The sequence below is a fragment of the Otolemur garnettii genome, unplaced genomic scaffold (genome assembly GCF_000181295.1).
Source record: "Otolemur garnettii isolate 467f Iridium unplaced genomic scaffold, OtoGar3 scaffold00235, whole genome shotgun sequence".
NCBI lineage: Eukaryota > Metazoa > Chordata > Mammalia > Primates > Galagidae > Otolemur > Otolemur garnettii.
Genome location: NW_003852630.1, coordinates 1,308,175 through 1,330,390, shown reverse-complemented (window position 1 = coordinate 1,330,390; position 22,216 = coordinate 1,308,175). Strand labels below are relative to the sequence as shown.

General features: G+C 51.3%; 1 protein-coding gene across 1 annotated transcript in view; it reads right to left on the bottom strand.

The window, feature by feature from the left end:
- PTPRN2 (protein tyrosine phosphatase, receptor type N2) overlaps positions 1–22,216 on the bottom strand; it is a 648,263-nt gene that overhangs the window by 37,258 nt on the left and 588,789 nt on the right. The window contains exons 15-16 of the mRNA XM_012812959.1: positions 14,425–14,498; positions 7,617–7,694 (exon numbers count right to left, since the gene is read on the bottom strand). Coding sequence (XP_012668413.1) covers positions 7,617–7,694; positions 14,425–14,498 — 152 coding nt within the window. The remainder of the gene's footprint in view (positions 1–7,616; positions 7,695–14,424; positions 14,499–22,216) is intronic.

The window sequence follows — 22,216 nt, the reverse complement described above, 5'->3', positions numbered from 1 at the left end:
GAGCCAATGTGAATCTTTCTAAATGAAGAATATAAATGTCTTAATACAATAACTAAGAAAATGACATGAAGGCTATGTTAACCAGTTTGATGAAAATACTTCAAATTGTATATAAAAATAGCACACTATACCCCATGACAGTATTAATGCACACAGCTATGATTTAGTAAAAAAAAAAAATACGGTAAAAGAACAGAGAGTTGATCAATGAGGCTTAAGCACACATGTGTTTACTTCCTAGGATCTTGGCGATGTCAACAAACTGTAACTGCGTGGTCTGAAATAAATTAGAGAAAAAAAAATAGTGCATGGGACACTTGTGTGTGGGGACGGGGGAAGGGAGCAGAGGGGAGGGGATAAAATCAGCTAACAAAGACGCTCAAGACAGGTATTTTTCACCTAATTTTAAACTTTCACATGTGTGGCAAGAGGCTGTGTCTCCTTGGCACTGTAGCAGCCACAGAGCACAATCTTGGCTAGGGCTTTGGAGACCATTATTTTCAAACTCCGATTCAGATAAGGTGACCTGAGAAAAGTTTTCTTTCACCTTTAACAGTTTGTGGATTTACTTATGCAAAATCCGGCAAGACTAAACATCTGAAATAAAATGTCTTGGAAAATCCAGGGCATATTGTTTAAGTACATATAAATCATGGAAATAAAGTTCTTCCTAAGAAATTAGCTAAGAATTAACACAATCCTTGTGTCTCCCTTTATTTTAATAATTAATGTGCTTTAATAGCGACCAGTCTGTAAGTTAGCAGGGCTTCTGAGTAAACCTCCCTGCTCCGAGTCAGTGAAGTCGAGCATGTCTCCCATGGTCACCGCCAAAGGGTAGAAGGCCCACCCAAAGGGAGTGGCTACAGTGCTGGGAACTATACCTCCCAACCAGACACCACGACCCAGCCTGGATGGCAGCTGCCCAGGACGGAGACATTGAGGCAGGGTCTGCCCCAGAGACCTCCAAGAACCCTTTGCTTGTGTGCCAAGGAGACTGGACCTGGCTGAGGGCACCTGGAGGCCATGAACCAGCTCCGCTGAGCTGATGGCGACTTGGGGGATTTAAAGGTCTGGCCACTGAGGCAGTCCAGGCCATCTCTGAGATTTGGTCCTCTGAGGTTCTGATCTGGACGGCCTGCCCAGACAAGGACACACTGTGGAACTGGGGGAGACACTTTCCTGCTCGGCCTCTGCCTGGACTCCTGTGGCCGCTGTAGGCCCTTGCAGCAAAGACAACAGACAGGTGGATGGTCCTGAGCATAGGCGAGGCCCTGGCAGCCCTGCCAGCTCTGCTCGTGGCTAGCTGCTGCCAGTGGGCTCTGTACCTCCCTGGCCAGCCAGGGGCACAGGCTCTGATTCCCACGAGAAGTCAGCCTGTTTTCATACAAGATGGGCAGGGCTAGGAAAGGAAGTTTTTTTCTTGGCTTGGACAGCCTTGGTGAGTGGGGGTTTGCAGGCTTCTGAGTCCTGGGGTGACTACCGTGATTCTGGGGCCAAGGTACTTGTCTTCAGGGCTAGTGACTTCACGTCCCCTGATTGCATTTAGTTCCTGCAAACACTCATTATGCACCTGGATGTGGTGGGCGACGTGGCCAGAACTTGTTTAGAGACGAGTGTGGCATGCCTAGGGTGTGGCTGCCACACAGAGCCACTGCCATGAGATAAGCTCTTTCTGCACCTAGGAAAGGAGGGTGGCAGAGAGCCAGTTCCTGTGGGTGACACAGGCTGCTTGGAACAGGATGTGGAGGAAGGTGTGAAGCCAGGTGGGGAGGACGGTGCAAGGCCAGGGTAGGTGGTCCCCATGACCAGTGATACCTGTTTCTTGCAGCCATGAGGATTCTCCAGGTCCCTCCCTGCCTGGCCTCTCCAGCTGCCCACTGTGTGCCGACTCCCACACACCTGCAGAGACTTATTCACCACCATGTCCCACTTGGCCATGTTAGCCCGTAGGGCACACTAAGGGCTCACGCCCAGCATAGGTTGGTGTATTCTCCGGGGGAAAACTGCTTCGAGCTTCAACTCCTCTCGTGTCCTTGAAGAGTGTGATTTTTATGCATTCCGCACTTTGAGAACAAATGACATTTGCTCTGTAAAGCCTGGCAGCCCCCACAGAAGGGTCTTTCTTATCTATGTAGACAGATGTGTTTGTGAATGACCCCCTTCTCCCATCACGGCACCGTCTTCATTTTTAAGGCAGGTGATTTAGTAAGAAACACTTGAGTTACACAGGTGTGGGTTTAGAGTGCATTCTGCCTCCAGCCTGTTGTGGGGACCTGCCTGGTCAGCAAAGCTCCTGGGCCTCAGCATCCTCCTGGGTAGAATCAGGCTCTTGAGATATCTATATATGTCTCTATATAAACACGTGTATATATATTTCTGTAGATAAGTATATGTACACAATTTTACAAAGGGGTGGGTGGCGAACACGTAGAGAGTATTTTATAAAATTTTGCAAATAAAGATGTCTTTAGCTACAATTTCCCATTTTCCCTGTGCATGTTGACTTCTGGGATGCCCTGTATATGTAAATTGCAGCACAGACACACAGCACTTCTCAGGGCACAGGGTGGTGGTTCCTGGCACATCCACAACGCCATGTAGCCGCCGCACTGTCCATCTCGAGAACATCCTCATCTTCCCAGACCGACTGTCCCCTTCAGTTGATAGCCCTGATTCTGTCCCATGTCCAGCGACCTGTGCCTCCTTTCCCTCCCCACATCTGCCTGCAGTTGTGGACAAGTGAGGCTCATGGTGTCTGTACCTCAGGGCCAGCAGGCAGGTTGCATGAGGTTGCTTGTCAAAGGTGCCTACAGGGTCCAGCATACAGTCAGGGATCACCAGATGCTCTATTCTCTTTGTCTGTGTGGTCTAGCATACAGATGGGGCTTACTACTCTCTTCTCTTCACCTGCAGATCCAGCATACAGCGGGGGCTCACTAGATGGTCTTTTTCCTTGCCTGTGGGTTCTAGCATACAGTCAGGGCTTACTACATGCTCTTTCTCTTTGCCTGTGGGGTCTAGCATACAGCTGGGGCTCACCAGATGCTCTTTTCTCTTCTCCTGCAGGTCTAGCATACAGCTGGGGCTCACCAGATGCTCTCTTCTCTTCCCTCGCAGGTCTAGCATACAGTCGGGGCTTACTTGATGCTCTTTTCTCTTCTCCTGCAGGGTCCAGCAAATAGTTGGGACTCACTAGAGCCTCTTTCCTCTCTGCCTCCCCTCTCCCATCTTCACGTTGATCTGGACATCAATGTCCCCTGTAAGGTGGCCTGATGTCCGCAGGGACTGGAAGAGTGGACGGCTGACCTGTTCCTCTCCTTCCCCAGACATCCAAGCTCCTGAACAATGTAATGCAGGGGAGCCAAGGGCTGGGCCTTAGGGACAGGCTCTTCCTGGAAATTATTCTGAAGCACTAGATAAATAAGTAGAACCTCAAAGCCAAACTGCCGATCCTCACTTGGAGTTCATCAGAACATAAACCGTCCTCCTTGAGATGTAAAGAACAAAGCTCATGATTCCGGAAAGAAAGTCACAAGGTGCTGCCCTGTCTAGATGCCAGTCAAGGCCAGTCCCCTGTGGTGTCCAGGTTGGCCACAGCCTGTGCAGGACAGGGCGCCCCCTGCCCCAGACCACACTCCTTGGAGGACGCTTCCTTCTGTGGCTGGTACTTCCCTCTGTGGTTTTCAGAGCTCTTTCCACAGGGCAGTTTCCACAGAACTTTCTGGTTTGTTTTCATTTTTAAAATGAAATGATGATCCTCGAACTAAACGCATATACTCCCGACATGGCCTGACCAGCAGAGAGGATGAAGAAATGCTTCCAGGAGCTGAGCATGACTTTAAATACTGCATTTTTTTCAGAGAAGTATGTATATGATGAAATGACTCCCTTGACTGGGTATTATTTCTTAAAAACAAAAAAAGTAATTTCTATGCCATTTTGCCGTGTTTTAGCAAAACTGATTTCTGAACCTTAACTCTGACTTCTGCAGACCTGTGTCAGGTCTTCCCTGGAACTGTGCAGGGACACTCAGCCAGGTAGTTAACCTGAGTTTTATCTTCCTTTCTGTCATATATTTGTTATTTATTTATTTATTTTTTTGAGACAGAGCCTCAAGCTGTCCCCCTGGGTAGAGTGCTGTGGCATCACAGCTCACAGCAACCTCCAACTCCTGGGCTCAAGCGAGTCTCCTGCCTCTGCCTCCCAAGTAGCTGGGACCACAGGCACTTGCCACAACGCCTGGCTATTTTTTTGGTTGCAGCTGTCATTGTTTGCCGGGCCTGGGCTGGATTCCAACCTGCCACCTTAGGGGTACGTGGCTGGCGCCTTAGCCACTTGAGCCACAGGCGCCGAGCCTATTTATTTTTAAGAATTTAAAAGTAAGAGTCAAAGTTTTAGAAATAAAATTTTGAAAATGCATGAAGTGCACTTAGGGAAAGAATTCCCCACATCAGCCTGCAACGTTGGGTGGCTCACAGGCATATTCTGGATCTGCCAGTTGCCGTGGCCTGTGTGGAGGCAGGAGGGCACTGTGAGCTCTGCAGGGGTGCAGGTGCCTGGGATGGAGTGTTCTGGATGCCCGCACTTACTGACCCTCATTGCTGACCTCCCATTTCCTGCTCCCTGCCCTGTCCACCAGAACCCTCTCTGGGCTCCTGTGGGTGGTCTCCTGACCACAGATGCTCGTAGGGCTGGGTCACTGATTTCTCTGGCCCTGTACTGTGCAGAATAGTGTTGTCTGCCTCAGCCACGTCCACTGGACCCTGGGCCTCTGGCCTGGTTTGGAGAGAGTCTTCACAGACAAGCCAAGTGAAGGTGGTTCTGTGGGTCAGGGTGGACTCTACGTCCAGTGCCTGGTGCTTTTATAAGAAGATGGAATTTTGGAGACAGACAGCCCCCTCCCCCACCTTGCAGGGGAAGGCCATGTGACAACTGACAGGGAGGTTGAGATGGGTGGTGCATTTCCCCACCCCTTCCCTGCCAAAGACTGATGAGCAACATGGGTGCTAGCAGTTAGGGCCTGGGGCAGAGTCTCCCAGAACCTCTGAGGCATTTGTTCTATGAGGAGTGAGGTGGCCAAGGCTGACCTTCGGAGCACATGGTCAGAGGCCGTCCATCCTCTGAGCTGAGTGGCCAGTGTCTCCAATTCTGCTCCCCCAACAGGGCAGGGTGCCTCCAAGTGTGTCCTGCATGGATGGAGGGCCCCTCAAGGTGGCTGACGATGTGAGGCGATGCATCTCAGGGCTCTGCCAGCCTCATGTACACAGGGACACCCAGGAGGGCCAGGCCTGTGGCTGCAGCACCCCCATCTCAGCACTGGTTCGTCCCAGAGCTGTCAACCTCGCTGCTGACTGAGGCAAGTCTCCACCTACCTGGCACTTCATCTGCCTTAAAGTTTTTCTCTAGTTATTTCATTTAGAGATGTTTTCTTCCCCTTTCAAGAATGTATACTCCTTGACAATCTCTCTAACATGTTCCATAACTTGAAAATATTGATCAAACGAGTTGCCTCTGATTGTAACTATCTGCAACCAGCAGTAAGGAAGCTCATCCTTTAATTTATCAGCTGTCTGAACGTGGGCATATTATGAGCCTGAGAGTCTCAAGGGTCCCAGAGACCGTTATGTGAACACTCGAAACTCTTCATGTAGGATCAGCAGCCAGCAGATGCGGATGGTCGTGGTTCAGTGTGGATGTGACCTTGAGAAGCCCAATCCTGGCAGAAAGGAGTGATGAACTTGGAGCTGGTGGTCAAGGTCTGGCGCTAGCATAAATGAAAGAACTCACACTGGGAGCCCTCAGTGCCACACACAAAGAGGGCACTGGGTCCCACCAGCCCCTGCAGGATGCCGTGCCCTGCCCTGGAGAGTAGGAAGTCTCAGATGGGATCCTTGGATTTTGTTCCAGGAGCAGGGCTGGGCCTCTTGGGTTTATGGCTCAAGGAGACAGCTGTCTGTGGTGTGGGGAAGAGTCCCCTGCCATGCAGAGCTGCCCCCAGACACACAGCCCGAAGGTGTGGAGCTCTCTGTAGCTGTGGCTTCTCCCCCAGGCTGGATAGCTCTCTGCAGGTGAAACATGGAGGGAACTGGAGCTCCACGTGGGGGTGGCACCATGGGGTCCTCAATACCATTCCAATGTCAGAGGTCCCTGGTTATATGCCATGATCACAGGTTTCAACAAGGTGACCCAGAGATTCCGTCTAGTTTTTCCCCCAGTAGCAAGAAGACATAGGCGGATAGAAAAGCAGGCGGTCATTCCAACATGTTTCAAACCTTGGTCCCACCCTTGTCGATTTGGATGAATTAGGTGACTCCTGAGTACCCCTCTGCCACGCCCATGAAGTGGGCAGCACCTGAGAGTTAATTAGTATGTCATGAGGTACTCAGCAGCTCTCGGTAAGTCTGGTCCTCTGCGGACTTTTCCAGAAAACCTCTGCAGAGACTGTCCTTCAGGGCAGGGCGAGGAATATTCCCCTGTCTTGGGTGGAGTCTGGAGAGGGTTGACAAGGAAGCTGGGGAGGGAACAAGAGGCTAAGGGATGAGGAAGGGCCTGGAGAACAGGTCACTTTCGGGTCTTTAGCTATAACCCCTGTGCTCCTAAACCAGCGAGCTGGATGTTGGCAACCTCCCACCTGCAGTCTCCAGGCTTTGCCACTGGCTCTTCTGTTCCTTTTCACACCTTTGTCCTCAGCTCCACCCCCTCAGGGAAGCTCTGGAGCCAGGGTCTGGAGAAACCTGGTGTGTTCAGCCAGGAGTTATCACTGCTGCAGAACAAGAATGAAGCCCTACTGCTGGGCAACCCCCCCTCATAGCAACTCTTTCCAAAATCCATTCCTATGTCGCCACCCTGGGGCTGATGCTGGGGGCGGGGAGGGAAAGGCCAGGAAGCCCTTGCCCCAACTACTGACCTCCGCTGGAAGGCCTGACCTCAGTCTGGGTGACCTAGGATCATGCTGGATACAAAGAGATGCGTTACAGGGAGTCCACTGAGAAGGTGAACTAGGATGTGAACACCACATTTTACCTTTATGAGAATAAAACAATAAGTAAGAGGGCACATTTGAATAAAATAAACATTTACTAACTTTCCCTATTTTATAAAATGAAATTGTAAAATGGCTAAAAAGTAAAGCTCTTGAAAGCATTAAGTCTCTCTCTCTCTGTCTTTTTTTTTTTTTTAGACAGAGTTTCACTATGTCACCCTTGGTAGAGTGCCATAGCGTCACAGCTCACAGCAACCTCAAACTCTTGGGCTCAAGTGATTCTCTTGCCTCAGCCTCCCGAGTAGCTGGGACATAACAGGTGCCTGCCACAACACCCGGCTATTTTGTTGTTGCTGTTGTCGTTGTTTAGCTGGCTTGGGCTGGGTTCCAACCTGCTAGCCTTGGTGCATGTGGCTGGCACCCTAACCACTGAGCTCAAAGGGAACTATTTTACACTCAAGTTTTGAAAAAAGATGCATAATAAGAAATACTTAAGGACATACACACACACACACACATATCAAGTAACATCTGATGAACAAGTCCAAATTGGTTTACCTGAATTCAAAGCATTACTCATGATTGACGTATTCAGATCTTTTCATAAAAATAAATTTTACTTAAAAAAATTCACCTGCCAGAAGTCGGCCACAGTAGCAGGAAGGGGCCCCTGGGTGGCAATGTACGCAGGGCTCCTTGGGTCATGGTCCATCTGCAGAGACAGAGGCAGGAGACAAGTGTTAGCTGGAAAGTTAGGAAGACTGTGGGGGGTAGAGCCCCGGTTTAGAGGGTGGTGGAGGCGGCCTGCCCTACCCCCAAGGCCCCTTAACACATGACTCTTGAGGAAGGAGAAAACCCTGGTGGACTCTTCTGTATTAGAGCCTGAGCCTGCCATAGTCCTGACAGAAATGAAGACCAGCAGCCCAACGGGGTCTGGGGGCACTTGTCAGTCTGCTGAGTCCACCCCATGCTGAGAGTGCACCTGTTAGGCCCATGGATGCTGCTGGGGAAGCAGGCCTACGGTCTGGAGAGGGGGACCGGGGGCACCCCCCAGGACACTCCCCCCCAGGCCCTGGGGCCAGACTCGCCCACATCATGGGAAAGGAGTCAACAGTCCCTGCCTCACTTTTCTTTTATTTATTCTGAGCAGAGGGCTCAGACACAGCCAGGTGCCTGGGCCTGGATCTGCCACCCTGAGCTAGGGTAGCAGCTCCTGTGGGAGCTGTGGTTCCCCCAGCTGAGGACTTGTTCTGGTTCTCCTGCCACACAAGGGGCTGAAAACAAAGGCCGCCGGTGTGGGCTTTGTGGCTTGTGGATTTGCCCAAATGCACCCTGTGAGCTCCAGCAGGGGAAGCCTGGCTTAAAAGACCTTAATTATAACATTTAATTCAAAGACTGGCCAAGCAGGGGAAAAACTAAACAGAACACGAGAACAAAGCCTTGGGCAGCAGGTAGGATTGCAGCAGCTTGCAGAGGGCTGTTTTGGGCTCTGTCCCTGACTGGCAAGCCCAGGCCACCCAGAAAAGGACAGAGAGATACCAGGTCATCTTTACTGTCCCCTAGCGCTTCCCCACACTCCCAGAAAGGTCCACAGAGGCCGACCCAGAAGATAGGGTGAGGCTGCGCTGCTAGAATCTCCCCTTTGGGTAAGACAGCTGCTGAGGAAACGCATACATTCCTTTGTTCTTTCCTGTCTAGAACTAGAATTAGCTCTTTTGACATTGGGGTTTGATTAAAGATTTTAAACACTTCGTATTTAAAGATGATTGGTAAGAATACAGTTCTCAATACAGTGAAAAAGGAGAACGCTTTAGCCACAGCCGCATGGACCTGTAAGCCAACAGCAAGGATGTCAGCCATGGGCCCAGCGGCACCCCAATCGCTGCCCTGCCTTTGGGTTTGAGGAGGAGTTGGCGGAGGCATTTTCTTCTGCACTGATCCAGCCCGTCCACACACAGCCACCGTGGTGGCAGAGATGACGGCTGTCAGCACAGAAGAATGCACCCGTGCACCTTATAATTATGCTCCCATAGAAGAGGGACACACATAAAGGAGCAGATGTAAGTTATTCTAGCAGAGCAACAATGCTGAGCTCGCTGGGGCGGGGGTGGGGGCACAGGGAGAAAAGCTTTTTGTGCATCTGATTTAGTGATGCGTAATTAAAACTGGACTTCGTTTTGAAATTCTCCACAACACACACAATACAGGTAAAATTATGTTACTCTCACTAAAAGCCCCAATTAAAATGTTTCCATAGAAAAAAGCTTATCAGAAATAAGGAGTTTAGATTTTTTTGAAATATGCATTTGTTGGGGGTGACAGCTATTTACAGAGACCCCTGTCTCTTCTCTGAAAATAGTTACGCATCAAAAGAAAAACTCCACCTCCTTCTCAAATGCACTTTTTTGCCCAAAGCAATTCTGACAGCAACACATTTTAAAATTGTGAACCTGTTCAAACTAGCACATTTAGTTGCTTTCAAAATGAAAAATAAGTGATGAAAAGTGAAAATCTGGACAGGGTTTCAGGAGGGTCAGGAAGGCAGCTTTGGTGATAGGTCTGAATTGTGACTGTGCTCTGAATTCCTGAAACCCATCACCTGCTCACATGCCCGAGACAGAAGAAAAGAAAGTCATGGACACTGGGAGGCGGCTGGAGAGGACACGGACGGGCCTCACAGTCCAGCCCACCCCACTGCCAGGAAGGCTGTGAATAGCACGACTCCCGAGAGTGAGATGTGTCATCAGCTCAAGAATAGCTCAAAAGATGATTACAATGATTTCATTCCATGCACATTCTGTTGAACAGAAAATAATTCTGGGCATTCTGCACATGTGGCAAGCACATAGTGTAAGGCAGCCAGAACCTCATCACAGTTTCATGAAGCTTTAAGTGGATAAAAGCAAAGCAAACATTTAACTAAACACATAGAAGTCTTAGACATGTAAGATTTTCAAGGCAGGATAAGTGTGTTGGAGGCCTGGGACAGCCATCTCCACCCACTCCCCCAGCGCCCACAACACCTGCCTCTGCTCTCCACCTCCTTCCTTCCATTCTGCCACTTTGCACATCTTTGTAACATGCTTACTATTTGTACGTTATGTTCTCACACCGACAGCATGACCTCAGAGTCTGTTAATCTCCTCCGTGGCATCTCCTCCGTGGCTGTGGCTGGCGAGTGAGCAGGTCGGATGACTCCAGCCCTGAGCCTTGCTTGCTCTGAGCTCCATGTGTGTATGTGAGCAGGCTGTATACACATGCATGAGTGCACCTTAGTGTATGCCTGAAACCCTCAGTGAAGATCTGGAGACTGACAGACACCTCGCCGTGGGGGGCCTGGGGCTGCCGGCACATGTCTATGCTCTCCTCTGTGAACCATGCAGGAAAGAAGGTTCCGTGAGCACCAAATTTAGGTGCTTTCTGGTGGCTTGAGTGGCTGGGCATTGGAAGGGTGAGATGGCGGAGGACTCTGCAGGCACATACGTTGCCCGGAGAACCTGAGTTCACTCATTTCCACTTCACGAAAATAGATGGTCAGAGGGCAAGCATGATTAATGTATAATTTTGCTTTTATTATTTTTTTTTAAGAAAAGGAAAACCATTTGTGTTGAATCTATTATCCCTTGGAAGGCTGATTCTTAGGAAAAATCAAATGAAACAGGGCATAAGTAAGGTGTATTCCTACCTACTTTTAAACACATAGTTTAAAAAACAACCTAGAGATTTGCTTGAGCTATGGGATAGCAATTGTGAAATGGGCGTGGGCAGCTAATTTTATCTTTAGAAATGCTAATCTGCATCTAAAAACTTAGCCATATTTCCCCCAATATTCCAAATGAAACTGATTTTAAAAATAAAGCATCAGCATGTTGAGACCATTGGCCCTGAGTCCTGCAGCCTTGAAGAGCTCAGAGAGACAATGGCCCTGAGCCACCTGGTGGGCAGGTGCAGGCAGGGCCAGGTCTTACCCCATACCAGTCCCGGCCTCTATCAGTCATGACCCAGAAGTCTCAGGGACAATCTGGGCAACTTAGGGGAGGTGGCAGGATCATGTGCCTGGCTCTGAAGCCTTCCATGACAGTGACTGCATGCTCTGTCCCTCTGTCTGAGCTCCACTCTGCTCACCTCTGCCTCACCTTTGCTAACATTTTCTATCCTAAAGCAACTTTGGCAGAATCCTTTCTGGAAAACAAACACATATCAGGCCTGAGTCATCAAGATACTTTTCCAGATACCAAGTCTTAGGGTGGGAATTTATTGGAAAATTGTTCCCAGCTTTGTTGGTCAATGGGAAGAGAGATTGATTTATGAACTTTTACTATTTTTGTGTTTTATTCTTTTGTGTTGAACTTTATCTAAGTAAAACAGTGAATATAAACCGCAATTAGACAATTGTAACTTTGATGATCAACAGGAGAGGACTGATTTACGAACTATTATGAACTTCTTTTTGTGTTTTATTCTTATACACAGAGATTTAAGTAAAATACTGAATACAAACCCTAATTATACACACAGATGTTTGGTTGTAAATATTTTCTGAGAACCAGAGACTCAGATCCTGAGTTCTTCCTTTCTTCCTATTTTATAAATTTATTTGATGTGTCTGACAAGCACCAGTTAGTCCTCATCCACGTTGACTGTCTGTAGATTTTTGAAAGTGGTAACAGGTACATAGGTGACCAAAGTAGAGTGCTTGCTTGTTGAATCTTCATCTTCATTGCGTTTTCTAGATAACCGCACACGGATACGGCATGGGACATTCCTTATGCCTTTGTCCCAGACAGCTTTGCTGAGCCTGGTATCAATGCGCACATCTGGAGTTCCCATCTCTTTCATGGCAAATTTCCAGATCTTTTTGAGTGCCCAGGGGCACACTTCTTGAAGCCCACTCCATGGATGCACTTGTGAATATTGATGGTGTATTTTAAAGTCTCCACCTCGCTGATGGCAGACTGGCCCTTTTTTTTCTTGTCACCCTTCTTTGAGGGAGCCATTCTGCAGGGTCCAAGTTGGAAAGAAGAGCACAAGGGATTGTGGGAGGAGGAAAAGGGCACGGCCTTTCTTACAATGCTGAGCTCACACCCTTTCCTGAGGTGCTCTCTGTCTGTACTTAAATTAGCGAAATGTACTCTGAATTGGAACTTTAAACAATTTTTTTCTCCTTTAATGAGCAGTGGAATGAAGATGAAGCTCATTTTTAAGTGTCACTGGGAACTCCAGACTTGCCCTCTGATAACTGTGTGCCGTGTCTGACAGTCCTCGGTAACAACCCAGCAGAGGTTTCACACGCAGCTGATGGGTTTGTCTCTCAGACACCCCATGCGGGAAAACAAAATTCCCATTTACTTTCATGACCTCTGATTTAAAAGGAAAGATTGCACATTATTTACTACTGGATGACTTCCCTGAAATTTAATGAGGCCCAAGCACAAATATGACAGATGTAATTATCATAGTTTTATTCTGCACAGCCGGGGTCTTCCCAGGCTGTAATTGTGAGCTTTTCACTCGGCTGCTGCAGGGAAGGTCATTATCATTGTAGCTTCAGTTATTTCAGAGAGAAGAGGCTCCATGGATTTCTCCTAGTTCATTCTTACAACCCAGATTTGAAGAAAAAGAATTGTGTCATGAAATAAAGGGAGAACACAAAAGGCACCATAAAATTACTTCTCCTGGCCTCATCTCTTGCCCAAGCTCCTGCTTGGTGAGGCCTGGAAGGTCATTCCAAATCCCTGCTACTAGAAGAGGCAGGGGACCTGCACGGACTGCAGAATTCATCGGACACCCCGCCCTCAGTGCCATGTGAGCCTGACCGCGTCCATGGTGGCACCGAGCACCACCGTTCTTCATGAGACCAGACCGTGGTCTGGATGGGCTCAGACATCTGCAAATTGGAACCTGCAACGTGGGGGCCACTTTGGCGCAGCCACAGTCATAGTACTGAACTCTTGGGGTTTAGACTCGTAAATAATGGCTTTATTTCTAATTCTGGCCCAGTCAAATTGTTCATTCTAGGTAAAGGGGGCTTCAATAGGAAGAAAATGCCTTTTCTTTCTTAGTTCTGGGTTGGCTTCTTGTCTGCAGAACAGGAGCCAAACCCAGGCACTGGCAAGCCTAACTTCCCCGGAATGACACTCTAGTCATGGCCCAAGGTCAGCAAGGCTTTGGTTTGGTTATTTGAATTAGAATTGACAGAAACCCACCACATATGACGTCTTATTGAGAAAGGCTCCGATGAAACCCAGATGGAAGCAGTCTCTGGACTCCACCTCTGCGGGAGGTAAAGAGGCTTCTCCTCCTTAACAATGATCTGTCAACATAAGCCTGGGCTCAGGGGGCGTAGACAAAGCACCCAGGTCAGGTCTCACTCGGTACCTGCCTCCCAGCGCACCGTGGGGCTGGGCAGCGTCCACACTGCCAGTGGCTCTGGTGACCAGAAGGGCCAGCACTTTTGCTGCAGAGCGCCCTGTGAAGGGATGAGGGGTTTGACTGTGCCCTGGCTCAGCGTGGCACCTGCAGGCACCATGTTTGAGTGAGTACAAAGTGGGATTTTAGTGAGATGCCCTCATGCTTCCCTGAAGATCAGGATTGAGAAAAGCTATTTAAAGGGGAGAAGCATCACAACCATTGTCCACTGTAAATCTGCCTAAGTCTCGATTGTTGCCCGCTGGTTTAAAAGGCCACTGGGCCTGGTCTCCACACCCCCTTCTGGAGAGTTACACTGCATGTCCTCCTGCCATGGCTGCCTGCCTGGCCCCAGCAGCCCACCACGTTTCCTTTCAGCCTCTGCCCCTCGAGGTTCAAGATAGGGAGGATATTGCGATGTCCAGAGCTAAGGGAGGTGGTAGGATGAGTCTCCAGGTGTGGGTTGGTAAGGAACCCTGCCTGGTAGTGGGGCCCCGAGGTCACAGGGCTCATGCCCTGTTCCCAGACTGGGGACATAGCCACTCTCCTGCACTGCCTGGAGGAGGCGTGGCCCATACACGTCCTTGTTCTTACAAAGGAAGCACATTGCTGCTGGGAAAACCTACAGGAAAGAAACCTACAAGTTTAAACCTGCCTCAGTGTCAGTGATGGCTGGAAAAGAGGCAAGGTGGGCCTAGTTTCTCCACCTCCCAGAATAAACAGGTGCTAAGTGGCGCTGGGAAAGGACAACGCCACCGAGTGTGGTGAACGTCCCTGAAAGCCCCGGGTTCTGATCGGGACGTTGTTCCAACTGCTGGATGTTCTGCAGCCTCTGGGGCCAGGAGCCCAGTGGGGCCAGGAGTCCAGTGGGGCCAGGAGCCCAGTGGCGCAGAGTCAGCCTGGGGCAGAGTCAGCCCCATCACAGCTTGGGGCCCAGAGCATGGGGGCTTCCATTTCCACTGAGACCCTCCTGCCTGGCTCTGCCACGTCCTCACGACCTGAGAAAAAGCCCAGAGCCCCAGCAGGGCACTTACGATGGGGCTGGCGTTGATGTAGTCTGAGTTGCTGTGGCTGTTTTCCGGTTTCAGCAGGATCCTGGAGTGGTCGTCTGCAAGTGACAGAGGAGCAGGTGGTCAGAGTGTGCACAGCCATGCCCTGCGCCTTGAGGGCCCCGCCCCTGCCCCAGTGTCAATGCCGGCACCTCCCTCCTCCCACCGCTGGTGGCCTGTCTGAACCATAGGCAGACAGCCTGGTCTTCCGTGGGAGGACACCAGGGTCCCGGTGTCTGTCACACGGATAGCTTAGATGCCAAGGTCAGTGTCCTCTGCAAAACTCTTGTGTTTTAAATAACAGACATGTTTGCCAACACAGAGTGAATAAATATAAACATCAATGTCAACCAACAGGCCACCATCCAAAATATAAGTTGTTATGGTCAATACATGGTTACAGCCTTGAGTTACTAGAATTTACTTTTAAAAGGAAAGTAAGGGACAAAGAAAGAGCAGAGGAGAAACACACAGGCAGAGACTCAGCAGAATAAAACATGCTGCTTAGAGGCCAGTTGGCTGGACAGGGCTGACACTGGCCTGGGTGAGGAGGACTGATGGTGCATGCGGCCTGCTGAGGTGAGACTATTCTCAGTGCTAGCACTGGACACCGCTCCTGCTCACCTGAAGACACCTGCTAACTTCTGCAGTGGGATCTCACTGGGAGGCTCACCAAGGAGGAGGCCGCAGCAAGGTCCCCCTTCCCTAGGCATGTGCACGCTCTCTCCCTGCCGGGTAGGTGTCAGCTGGGCCTGGGCGCAAGGTGGCATCTCAGCTGCATAGCTTTCATGACCTTCTGGGGGTACAGAGCCACAGCCACACGTCGGGTCTGTCCTCTGAGAACACAGACAGCCCCATGGGAGCCTCTGGAGCAGGTGCCAGGGCAGAGCACATCCTTTGCCCCAGTCCTGCCTCCCCAAGGTCCCTGCAGATGCCTGGACATCAGAAGGAAACGGCTCCGACTATGGGGCAGCTCAGGATGGGCAGTGATGCCACAGGGTCTTGACCTTTCTATTTCTTTCACTTCTTTGGGGATTTTACTTAGAAGCTCAGTGAGATTGATGGTGCCTGTGGTCTGAAGCGGGAAAGTGCCAGAGGCCGACACACTAGTGGATGGACACGTGTGACCACCCTCATCAGGTGTTGGGGACAGAACGGCTCGAGGATGTATGTGGGATAAGCTGCTCTCCTGTCCGTGTATGCGTGAGGCCTGAATGTGGTGGAGGCACCAGGTCACCCCCCTAAGTCTGAGCCACCCCCCCAACTCCTGAGTGACACAGGAGCCATGTGGGCTCGAAGGCTTTAGTCTCCTCACCATTTATTCTCGAGGGACTGAAAACTGGTGGAGGCAGGAAACCAAAATAAAACTGACCAGGGAAATCAGCCAACTCTGACATCCGAACGCACCACCAACGCCACCCTGAAAATTAAGTTCAAGCAGCCCGGGTGCCACCGCTGCACAGATATTGGGAAGCAGGACAACAATCCGGGCCCCGGGCCTGGGCCACAGAGCGGCACTGGCAGCTGCTTCCACGGTTCCGGAGGGTTACCCTAAGCGTTGCCTTGGCACATGCCTTCCAGCACAGCCACCTTATACACCTGTGACACTGCAGCTTGGCACTGCGCCCAGTAGCCAGAGAAACCTCTAGAAAGAGCAGGGCTGGAGCAAGTATGGACAGGGAGGAGACCACATAGGGGCGTCTGCTCAGCCCAGCTGCCGCTCCTCTGTGTCAGGGCCACCAGCAACAGGAAACTGGGAGGCAGCCCAGGGGCTGAGTAGCAGCTGGATTTTCTCGTCAGAAAATTAAGAAAATGCTTCATAAGCTTGGGCGTCTCAGGGAGTGGAAAATGCAGTCTGTGAGCTTGGTCCCTGGAGGCAGAGGGTGCATCCTGCAGAGGGCACTGAGCCTGCTGGTGCCTTGTGGACAGGTCCACAGACTGCTAAAGCTGCTCTGTATGGGGGATGCGGGTCCAGCTTCATCCGCCTCCTCTGAGGTCACCCGCCCAAAGACAGTGGTGAGTTGAGGACAGGGCTTTAAAAGCCTAGCGCTCCTGATCTGAGTTTATATCAACACACTGCTTTACAGGAATGGTGGAGTTACTGTGTTTAATACTGGCCATCGCAGGCCTCCCTGGGAGGCCCTGGAGCTGTCCTGGAAGGGACAGAGGGCAGGGATGGCCGCCTCCAGCCCATACTTCCTTCTGTGATTCCCTTTTCCTGCTCATCTTTTATGGGGGCCCATGAGAGGATAACAGCATGTCCCTGAGCACCTTAATAGACAGATTACTACAATGCCAGCCTCAGCAGTGTGGCCTGGGTGGGAGGGAGCGTGGCCTGGGTGGGAGGCAGTGTGTCCTAGGTGGCAGGCAGTGTGGCCTGGGCGGGTGGCAGAGTGGCGCGGGTGGGAGGCAGTGTGTCCTAGGTGGCAGGCAGTGTGGCCTGGGCGGGTGGCAGAGTGGCCTGGGTGGGAGGCAGCAAGGCCTGGGTGGCAGGCAGCGTGTCCTGGGCAGGAGGCAGTGTGTCCTGGGCAGGTGGTGCCATTCTCCAGAGGTCCACTGTAACTTGGAAGGGAGAACTGGGGGTCTTGTGCACTCCTGTCTCCCACCTGTTCTGGGCTCACTGAAGCTGGTCCTTCAGGTGAAACACACACGTCTCCCTGGGAGTGAGCAGTACATGTGAGAGTCACCCAGCAAAAATTTATGGCCACCCTGTGGCTTACACTTCAATTAACAAGTAGGTGTATTCTTCAAAACTTAGTCTGAGAACTTGCTTAAGAAACCAGGAAAACACAGGGATTCACGTAGCTCCTTCCTTCTGTTCCTGGCCTGGTAACAGTTATTTTCCTGTAGGAAGCTCCACAGTTGTAGGTGTTATGAGGCAGAGAGAAAAAAAATAGCAAGAAACTTACGGCACTAACCCACCATGTGTGATCCTGAGGTGTCTACTGTGCATGAGAACCCCATTCAAGACATTCCAAGCGTCTCTAGATACTCTATATGCTCACACTGTAAGCTCATGGCTCCACGCATGTCCTCTTTGGTCCTGGAACACTGCGATACTTTCCTGCTTTAGGCTGAGGACACTAAGGCCCAGGAGGGAAGTTCAAGTGGTGTCCCTGGCAGAGGCCACATCGTCGTGGCTGATTACAGTTTGAATGTCAGCTTGGTCATGTGCCAACCAGATGGTGCTCAGTAAATTCCTCAACATTTTAAGATGTCGGGTTTGTAGGATAATGTCTGCCCCACAGCCAGCAAGGAGTCCAGGAATGGGTTCGAAACTGAGGTGGTCGTGCACCTGAGTTAAGGTCAGTGGAACCAGCAAAATGCATTTACGGTGGGCTGCGTGGTCAGAAAGTAGCAAGTGGGTTTGCTAAGTGCCCAGAGGACAGACAAGCTCCAGAATCGCTCCTTGATTATTACCAGGACAAACAGCCTTGGAAGATGGCCAAGTCTGGTGCTCTGGAGAGCACTGCAGCTTTGCCATGAATGGATTCATGATCTGGAACCTTCTTCTATTCCACCTGAGCGCATCCTGGGAAAGCACAGGGAAGCTTCACCTGCCTGGAATGTTGTCTTGCAGCGTGACCTGGATGCCTGCGGGCAGCAGCTCCTCAGGCCTCCTTTGTCGGGGGCAAACAATCTCCACGTCATCAGGGTGAGCTCCATGGCACTGCCCTTCGGAACGTGGGCCTAGAACTGCTCAGTGGGGGCTGCGTGCTCCCCAGGCTTTGCAGCCTCAGTGTCCCTGCAGGTTTGGCTTCTGTCCACATGCTGGCTACTCTGTTCTCACCCTGACCGTGTGGTGAGTGGGGACAGCCACACACTGGTGAAGGGCCAGCATCTCACTCCCACAGGTCATGACACCAGGACTCGTTCAACCAATGGGAGCAGTGCCATGGGCGGGTCTCCATCTCCCTGGGCTGGGGTGGGTGCATGGTGGACATGGCTTGAGGTTACCCACCCGTTACACAACACCCACTAATGCTGGTTTCATGATTCCCACTGCTCACACCCTGAAGGGACTTTATCTGGACTCATCATCCTTGGGGAAAAGGAGTAAGTCATCCCATCACATTTGTTTCGAGGCTCTGAGAAGCTCAACAGCTTGTTCTCTGCAGATCCCGAAATATGGAGACCAGCATGAAGGCAGGACATGTGTGCCCTGGAGAGGATCGTCCTCCTGGGAGTGGAGGCAGCGGGCAGACATCCTGCTCATAAGGGTGCAGAGCTCAGAGCGCAAAGCTCATCAACCTTGAGGAAGAAAATTGACAGCGCTCTGCTTGTGGATCTTAGCACAGCACTGCCTGTGGGCAGACTGGGGTCCCTGTTTCAGTAAAACTTCTGTTTCCAAGGGTGGTCACTAAGATGAAGAGGTCCATTCAGGCTAGGAAGCTGCCTGAGGGTCAGCTGTCCAGCAGGCCAAAGGCCTGATCTGGCCTTCCCTGCATCAAAGGCACCAAAAGCAGGTCTTGGAGCAGCATCAGTGGCTTGTGTGCTGTGGCCAAGAGGCTTGGGCTTGTGTCTCTGTCTCCCATTGTCTGAGACCTCTCCACAGTGATTCCTGGCAGGTTACTGCTTTGCCTGGTGGGTGAAGGCAGCTTGGGTAGGTCACAGGGCCCAGTACACAGCAGGACCTCATGCTGCGGCTGTTCTAACACACACTGACCTCACAGTTGTCCCAGGCACAGCTGGGCACAGTGCAGAGTGCAGGAAAGCTTGCTCTGGAGGTTGACCCAGTCTGACGGGTGTCCTTAAATGAGGGAAAGCTTGAACACAGACCTGCCAGGGTGCACATGACCCCACACGTCAGGGGAGAGGCCTTGGCGACAGCTACCTCGCCTGCTTCCAGCTTGGGCTTCCAGCTTCCAGGACTGTGAGCAAATGCATCTCTGCTGTTAGGGCAGCACGAGCAGCTCCTACAAGCAACACTGCAAGGTATCAGGGGATCATCGCTAATTTCTTAGTTATGAGAAATGGGGCTGTGGTCCTTATTTTTAGGAGATGCAGGTAAGGTATTCTGATACCATGTTGCCCAAAACTTACCGTGAAACAGTTTGTCAGAGGAAATAATAAAGCACACACGTGTATCGTGCGAATACAGCACAACGCTGAGCGGCAGCTGTGGTCACGGCGGTGGGAATACAGGCGGCCATCAAGTCACCACTTCAGCTTGAACCTTAAAACTTTAGTAATAATGAATGTTGGTGAAAACCACCCCCAGCAGGCTGCATTTCCATGCTGGGAGAAGTCCACAGCAGCAGCACAGGGAGGCGCCCGGGGTGAGGGCTGTGTGCTCCGGACCTCTGGCCTGGGCCAGGGTTTCTCAACATCCCTCTCTGTGGTTCTTTCTCCCATGTGACCCTCATGCTGCTGTGAGGTGAGAGTACAGCCTGGGTTCAGGGCCGTGTCTGCGTAGAGGAGGGTCTGCTGCATTTGTCCTGCTGAGTGTGTTTCATCAACAACTTGAAGATGTGAAAAACATGTTCATAAAACAGGCGGATAGCAAAAAGCTGAGTGAGAGGTGGCCTGGGGGTTGGGAGGACAGGTGGTGTGAGGAATCCAGACCTTCCTGACTCGAAACAAGAATTGAGTCACTAGACACGGTGTAGACTTCAATCCTTCTGTTAAAGCGGAGGGGTGGGGTCCATTGGACCTCAGAGGACTGCAGTGGGCCTTAGGGGACTGCAGTGGACTTCAGGGGACCTCAGGGGACTGCAGTGGGCCTCAGGGGACTGCAGTGGACTTCAGGGGACCTCAGGGGACTGCAGCCTCAGCATGAGCCACTGTACCTGCTGCACAGTAGGAGCTCACATGTGAACAAGACACCTGCCTGGGGAGGCAGGACACCCAGAGCTCCTGGCCCCCCAGAGGACGGGTCTTTCTGGGCATGGAAAACTAGGGCGTGTCCAGGAGAGGGTGGCCCACTGCTGGCCTGTCACCTCACAGACCCTGTGCTCCCCACACCTGCTGAGACCCTCCCAACACTAAGATCCTTTGAATGGAACTGGAGTGTGGGTGTTGAGGACCATGGACAACCACACTACATGGGGCTGACATCTTACAAATCCACGGGTTTGGCTTCAAGAAAAGCAATAGGCTGGATACAGTGGCTGGTGCTGTGGGGCCAGCACGTTGGGAGGCCAAGGTCGGAGGACTGCTTGAAGCCAGGAGTCTGAGACCAGCCTGGGAAACATAATGAGACCTGTCTTTACAAAAGTAATCAGCTGGGCGTTGTGGGCACATCTGTAGTCTCAGCTACTTAGAAGGTTGAGGCAGGAAGAAGAGCCCCCCACATCCCAGAGGCATATGCTTGGCTGGCTCTGAGGTTAAAGCAGGGTGACTCCCAAGGCAGGCTCTGAGCAACTTTCTAGGCCAAGTGACCCATGTCAGGAACCCTCTCCTACGAGAGGAATCTGCCTAGTCATCAGATTCGGGAGAATTACAAAACAAGTCAGGAAAATTTCTGGTCACTCAGAAGTGATGAAAGCAAAACGTCCTTTAAAGAGGATTCTGCTTGGAGTCCGAGAGGAAAAACACTAAACCAGAGGTTTATTGGGAGGAAATCGTTTTCTGAGGATTTTAAGGAGAGCCCTTGTATGTGCCCCAAACACGTGTTTTTGGGGCAGTTTGGAGCTTAGTGCCTTTTCCCAGCACACACAAATCCTCACGAGTCCACGAGTGTCTGTGTCCCACGTGGTCTGGGGAGGGTGGGCCTGGGCACTGTCAGGCCTGGATCTAAACCCCAAAGTTATCATCTGCCAAACAGGGGCATCTCATGAAGGCGGGAGGCAGACAGGATGTCCTTCAGGTGGCTGCAGGGTGGAGCCCTGTGGCACTGAGACTTCAGCCCAACAGGTGGGATTGGCCCTCCGCCCACCTGAACGGTCACTTGACAACGTCCTCAGGAGCTTGCACTGAGGACGCCGCCACATGCCCCTCCTCAGTCCTGTGTCCCGGGGTCTTCAGCTCCTCGTCCTCTCTGTTACAACTTTTGTGTCTCTTATAACACAAGGCCAAAAATATTTGTTTAAGATCGTGCACTGAAATAGCATCATATTTCTCTTCTTAATTTTAAAAGCAGATGAGCAAAATACTGCATGACTCTTTTTTAAACACACAGAAAACTTACAAAATGCATGTTGAGATCTTTAAGCTTTCAAGAGGATCTAGCCAGACACAGGGCAGTGCCAGTGGGTGTCCAGTGGCAACAGCTTTCTCTTTTGGAAGATGACTTGGGCATGGCTAGAGGCCCCAGGCCATAGGGATCCAAGTCGGCAGTGCTCCCAGCTGTGAGTTTCCCACAGGACTTGCCACCACGCTGTCTCCTGAGTGGAGAGGGCTCAGCCTGGGAGGCAGGGCCACTGTCAACGGGGACCCAGCTAGTGGAGATGGGTGGAGGAGGCAGTAGAGTGGCTGCAGCCCCACCTGGAAAGGTAGGCACTGGGGCACTGGGAAGCAGCTGGACGCACTCAATGAATCAGCTTTGTCTTGGAAGTCAGGCAGCCACCTGGCCAGGGTGAGACTCTGGGAGCTGCTCTGTAAGGGTTGTGGGCAGCAGAGGAGCTGCCAAAGGTGACACGGGGGTGGAAGTCAGAGGCCGAAGGAGCATCTGGGTAGGAGGTAGATGTGACCATCCCCAGACAGACATGAGAAACCTGGGGCACCATGCAGGACACAGCTGAGGACAGGTGCAGAGTGAGATGCTGAAGGGAGGAATATCCTGCTGCCCAGGGTGCACATGCAGGGCACACACACGGGGTGCACATAGAGTGCACAT